This window comes from Arachis ipaensis, chromosome B07, assembly GCF_000816755.2.
Source record: "Arachis ipaensis cultivar K30076 chromosome B07, Araip1.1, whole genome shotgun sequence".
Taxonomy (NCBI): domain Eukaryota; kingdom Viridiplantae; phylum Streptophyta; class Magnoliopsida; order Fabales; family Fabaceae; genus Arachis; species Arachis ipaensis.
The window spans coordinates 46,656,566-46,662,892 of NC_029791.2; the positions used below are offsets into that span (position 1 = coordinate 46,656,566).

Sequence of the window (6,327 nt, forward strand, 5' to 3'; positions counted from 1 at the left end):
TTGTAATTTTGGTTTAATTAAATAAATAAAATAAAAACAAAAATATTTTAATTCTTATCCACCTCTTTTACTTCTATCTCTTCTTCTACTCACTACAAGAAAACCAGGATTTTGCTACGCTTTTAAAGCGTGGCGAAAAGTTGAAAAAAGCGTAGCGATAGCTTTTTGCCACGTTTTTTGAGCTATCGGCACGCTTTTGAAAGGGTCACAACTGCTAGCGTGCCGGTTGCTCTATCGCCACGCTTTTGATGACCTATGGCCACGCTTTTTCTGTCGCCACACTTTTTATCTATTGCCACGCTTTTAAGCGTGGCCATATGTGAAAGATATCGGTACGCTTTTAAAGTGTGCCAATAGCTGAAGATACGGCTACGCTTTTAAAGTGTGCCAACAGCGAGAGATATCGCTACGCTTTTAAAGCGTGCCAGTAGCAAAAGATATGGCTACGCTTTTAAAGCGTGCCAATAGCAAGAAATATGGCTACGCTTTTAAAGCGTAGTTGTTGATGACTGTTGTACAATATGGCTACGCTTTTAAAGCGTAGCTATAACTTTGTTCAGGTTCTATTGTTCTTTTTCTAATCTTTGTAATAAAATCTTATAAAATTCATAGATAATTGTAAAATTTATACAATGACCATTAATTTTAAATCAACTAATCCAATCTTTATAAACTTGTCACCAAATATAGTGTGATTGATCACATGACATGCTCTAACAAAATACCAAAAATCAAAATCATTACAACAACTATTACATTATCTACTTCCTTTACATATTATTACATAAGAGAAAAAATTTTAGAATCAGCAGGAAGTTACAAAAGAGACCACTAGTTTTTACTGAAATAAAAAAACACTACTAGTACCCAAGCTAACGAAGATTCTAAGCAAGCTACCATCCTTGAATTACATATTACTAATCCAGGAGCCATCATTTCAATCCACCTGGATCATATACCAAACACAATTCCATGCAGCTCTTGAGAAAACAGGAGCCATCAATTCAATCCACCTGAAGAAAATAGATAATCTTCCTTCAAGTCTAGGAAAGTAAAGAGAAAGCCAATTGAATTACTTATTACCGAAACTTTACCTGGTACAAGGAGGAGCAGTGCTGCTTAAATCACAACCTCCAATTTTGTATGTCCTTTTGCAAGTACAACAACCAAAAGTATGTAAGAACATGATTGTGAGTATATACATCTTCAAAAGCTTTTCGTTAAGCTATGCTTTTCTTCTATTTAATTTTCTCTATTTACACTAGAATAGTTATGTATAACTTATTTCAATTAACTCTAGAATTCGTTCATATCTTCTCACTTACTGCACTCAAGAGTAGTTCTCTCTCCACAAATCATATCTTAGGGAGAATAATACACAAATGTATGAAGCTGCCAATACTTACTTTAATTTTAAATTTAAGAAAATGAAAGACATGTACTTACAGTGAGAACTGGACCAATTGTCAAGTCCTCTAGCTTTTTTCTCTCAGCAAGACCTTTCAATTTGGATACCAATGAAGTCAAAACCCAGTTCTAAGCACAGTAAGTAACTGAAAAATCTCCAGAGCTGGTTGTGAAATCTCCACAGCAAGACCTTTCAGAAAGTTGTGGATCAAGTGCTGGTTGTGAAATCTCCAGCCCTTCACTTTTAATGATAGATATATAACTGAAATCATTTGAGAATCATTAAGATTTTGTAACATTATAGGAGTGCCCATTTAAAAAAAAAATAAAACAGAAGTAATCTCCACCAATTTTGTTTTTAATTAAACAATTTAAGAGCATCAAACTATATTTTTTCTAATTTTCAGAAATCAGAGATGGTTTTCAACATTCTTATCTGGGTGGAACTCTTAAACTCCAAGGTCCTCATCCCAAAGGAAAATGTCCTCATCCTAAAACAAAAATCTGGGTGTAAGAAAACATAATACACATCTAAGACAATAAATAACAATTCCTAAAATAGAATCCACAAATTAGGTGGCTAAATTTTCTAAACTGCATTCACTAGGCCTTGTGAACCTTTTCCACATATGCCTGCAACCAAAAGCACAGGAATTGTAAGACAATTTAGAAAGGCTAATTGTAAGCAATTACTCATTTTTCATCAATTCTGGGACAACCCAACTTTGACAAGAGAGAATATCTAAAAGCACAATAGCAGATGTAGATTAAGAAACTAACACAAATATCCATAGCAGAACACAATATTAACTAAAAGGCTACACTTTCATCAAAGATTATAGTCAAATTTAAGGGCAGAATTAATTGGGTTGCAACAAGCTGATGGAACTCTTAAACTCCAAGTTTCTAGTCATGTTTACCTCCTTCTGATAAAGTATAAGCAAGTCAGGCATACTATAAAGAAATAAAAAGTAACTAAGACTATTATATCATGATACATGTTTCATGCCATTGAAGTGTCAATTAAAAAGATTATGTAAGCTATATCAATAACTTCAAACACAAACAATAAAGAATAAAAATGCATCTATAAGGAGAGGACAAACTTTTAAAAGATATTTATCCAAATGCTCCCATATCAGTATATGGTGGTGATCTTGCCCAACTCAAACAGAGCAGGGTATCTCCAAAATGATTTCAATTTTAATTCTGGACACTTGCCTAAGTATCTTTGCCTCGTATATGAGCACATTTATTAAAGAGCTTAATTTTAATGTCCTGTAAAAATTTTATATTATCATATTCACTCAGTTATTCATGACTGACTGAAACTTACAACTTGTCTCCGCTGATGATGCTTCTTCCTTACGGCAGGAATATCCCATAGAGGTCGCGTTTCAAAGCTGGAAGTACTGGACACTATACCAGCAGGTAATGCCTCACTTCCCCTAGGCCTGCACTAATTCTACTAAACAGGATAAACAAATATAAGCACCAAAGTTTTGAACATCTAGAATAATAGAACAATGAATATGACTCGTCTAGGAAAAAAAAACAATTAATCAGTAAAATATTATGTATAACTTAGTGGATTAAGAATGAAGGCACGGTAAGAGAATGAACCTTGCTGTGTTCTGTTTAGACCAACTAGACAAAACTTCCTCACTTTCAACTTAATATAAGGCTACATAAACAGCTCAACTAGTCATATTATAAAGCCAAATCAAAGATTAATACTAAAGCGAACAAAATAGTACAAATTGAAGTAATCATGAACTAACCGTGCACCTTAGAGAGAGGTCAAAATCCGACAGCATTATATGACCATCTTCCCTCACCAACACGTTCTCGGGTTTAAGGTCTCTGTAGATGATCCCAAGCAAAAGTAAATACTCTAAAGCAAGGAGAACTTCTGCCACATAAAACCTGCATTCAAAGATTCATCAACTTATAAATAGAGTGATCATTAAAGATATAACTAGAAACCAATACACCAGCAAAATTAATCTATTTGTCATAAGTTGGATACATGTTTCATAATGAGAAATTAACATATCAAGCAAGCTGTCAGAGAAGCCAATTAATTGGTATATGAGTTCATCATTTTTTATCAATTGTCAACAAAAAGAATTTGTTTGTACTATTATCCATTCATGTATTGCCACAATAACATGATCTGGAAACTGTAAAACTTTCACGAAAAGCAACAATCGATTAAAACTGAACTCTAATGGAATCAGAATGTAACAATTCTGAGAAAACAGAAAGCATAGAGATAGAGTAATCAACTAACCATAAAGGCAATAAGTAAAATAAAGAGGAACATATCCATGAGTTTTTCCAACAATAAGGCCATAAGAAAACAAATCAACTTGGTTAGTTATAAAACTAGCAAACCATGTTTCGCTACAAATAGGGACTGGAGTGATTAGAGGTACATCAAAAACCCCAACTGTGGAACAATTGAGTTCATAAATCTAATACAGAATCAGCTAATATCGGGTTTGCTAGTGACTTATCAACACTAGTACCACACTCACTAATTTCAGTATAGGTGAAACTTTGTTTAGCTTCCCAGTATAGGCCCATGAACATGATTCCGAGATGGTCTTAAAGGAGGCCGCGTAGGACGGGGAGTCCCGGATGTAGAAGGAGGATCATGCTGCTGTGCAACAGAAACTGAATTCTGAACCTCTGATAAAGACTCTACTACTCCATTTGCAGGTGACTCCATGAAGAAATTATGAACACAAGCTTGAAATTGAAATTTCAACTCAGCTCAGTGAATTAATCAATATCTGATCATCCAAAAAGCCCTTTAATTACAAAATCTCCTGCACACCATTAAAATGTAAATCAATGATTATGCTGATTGAAATAACAGACATTATTAATATGCAAACACGGAATAAAATTTGAACAAGTAAAAAACAAAAAGAAAGCATGGCATAATCTTCAAGAATAACACATTCAGTGGAAAAATCACTCCAAATGGAACTTTACATCATAAAGCACAATCAACTCAACAACTTCATCAAGCAGAAAGAAAAACTCAAAGGGGTTCCAGAGACAGTAAAAGGTTCAAGCTTTTTTTACATGTTTCCCAAGAACCCACTCATCATTCAGAACCAACAACACTTATATGAACAAAAACACAACTTTATCAGACAAATGTGAGAATATGATATTGCATTGAAATTTTTGACGCCCAGAAAATTCCAAAAAGGTGGAAGAGAAACGAGTAGAGAGACGGTGATGAAGAGGGAAACCAGCGCGGTGTCACCGCCGTCATCCCGGCGAGAAAACGCGCCGGAAAAAATTCACGCCAAGACCATCGGCTGCATGTCTGGCATTTTCCACCTCATCTCCCGCTCCAACAGTCGCCGCCAACGCCGCTTCCTCACTTTCGGTCCATTTCACATTCTCCTGTAAAACACCAAAATCCATTTCATTCTTCGCTAAATTTTTGATCGTTCACATAACTAATCGTTTCTTTTTATTTTTTAATTCACCTCATTATCAGGTAACAAGAAGAATCCTAAGAATAATTCTTCTTCCGCCGTTTCCTCTATCGCCGCCGGAGAAATATCAAAAGAGGAGAAGACTTCCGAAGTTGCCGCCAGCCGGAAATCGATATCGCCGTGCGAGGTGCCGAGAAGCCCGACGTTACCCGCGGAGATTCGCCAGTCTCGTGCGACAAAGCCTCAATCGCCGACCGCGGAGAGTCGCTTGCCGGCTTTGGTGGCGAGGTTGATGGGACTGGACGAAGCACCGGAACCTGTGCCGGCGGAATCGGTGGTGGAGAAAAGATGACAGCTTCTCGGATCGCTACAACGGTGTGATGAGGACTTGAAGGCGCTGAAGAAGATTATCGAGGCGGTTCAGTTGACGGATCCACTGCCATGGTGGGAGTTCCGGAAGAGAGAGTGACGGCGGAGGCATTGCGAGGGCTGGGGTTCTTCGTGGAGGGCTGCAGTTCTTCGAAGCTTTTAGGGTTCTGGGTTCTTTGAAGGAGAAAGGGGGTTCTTTAATTTCATATATTGTTATTTAAAGAGAATTATTTATGTAATAATGGGTCAATTGCTAACTTCTGGTTCTGGGTTCTTTGAAGAGAAAAAGGGGGTTCTTTCATTTCGAATAATGTAGGAGAGAACGCAGCATTTTGATTTATAAAGGAACGCAACGTTTTATGTTTGGAAGGACCTTTTGGATACGCTTTTGAAGCGATGCCAAAAGAGTTGTAGGAAATGGCCACGCTTTTAAAATGTCACTAAAACAAAACTTTGTCGCCACACTTTAAAAGCGTGCCTGTTTCTCTCTATGGCTACGTTTTTTAAGCGTGGCAAAAAAAGCGTGGCCAAATCTCGAATCAATTGCCACCCTCATAAAAGCGTGGCCATAGACTCTTTTTGCCACACTTTTAAAGCGTAGCAAGAAAAAAGTGCGGCCATAGGCCTTTTTTCTTGTAGTGACTCCTTCTATCTTCTTCCTTCTTCATCATCTTCTACCTTTCTTAATCATGAACCCAAGTGGGAATGAAGAGTTTAAGAGAACTCTGGGATCTTATACAACTCCCACTACTAACTTCTATGGAAGAAGTATTAGCATACCTCAAATCAAAGCTAGTAGCTTTGAATTAAACCCTCAACTTATTACTCTGCTGTAGCAGAACTACCAGTATTCTGGGTTTCCTCAGGAAGAACCTACAGAATTCCTTGCATATTTCTTAGAAATGCTGACACAGTACATAGTGAGGGAGTAGACTAAGAGGTCTACAGGTTACTACTCTTTCCTTTTGCCTTAAAGGATCAAGCAAAAAGGTGGTTGGACAACCAGCCTAAAGATAGTTTAAAAACTTGGAAACAGTTAGTGGACAAGTTTTTAAATCATTACTTTTCACCTAGAAAGATGACCCAGCTG

General features: G+C 36.8%; 1 protein-coding gene and 2 long non-coding RNA genes across 4 annotated transcripts; 1 reads left to right on the forward strand and 2 right to left on the reverse strand.

The window, feature by feature from the left end:
* Positions 644–2,853, reverse strand: LOC107608230. Of its 2 annotated transcripts, none has more exons than XR_002350774.1 (4): positions 2,744–2,853; positions 1,447–1,669; positions 1,095–1,148; positions 644–946 (listed from the first exon to the last, which is right to left on the reverse strand). It is a non-coding gene; the product is annotated as an uncharacterized LOC107608230 (long non-coding RNA). The 2 variants fall into 2 exon arrangements; XR_001612772.2 differs by lacking the exon at positions 2,744–2,853 and adding an exon at positions 1,836–2,212.
* Positions 3,000–4,154, reverse strand: LOC110264599. The gene is made up of 2 exons (XR_002350775.1): positions 3,948–4,154; positions 3,000–3,333 (listed from the first exon to the last, which is right to left on the reverse strand). It is a non-coding gene; the product is annotated as an uncharacterized LOC110264599 (long non-coding RNA).
* LOC110265050 lies at positions 4,586–5,220 on the forward strand. Its single transcript, XM_021107804.1, has 2 exons — positions 4,586–4,816; positions 4,931–5,220. The coding sequence occupies exons 1-2, from the start codon at positions 4,663–4,665 to the stop codon at positions 5,218–5,220; spliced, it is 444 nt and encodes a 147-aa protein (XP_020963463.1). The 5' UTR covers positions 4,586–4,662.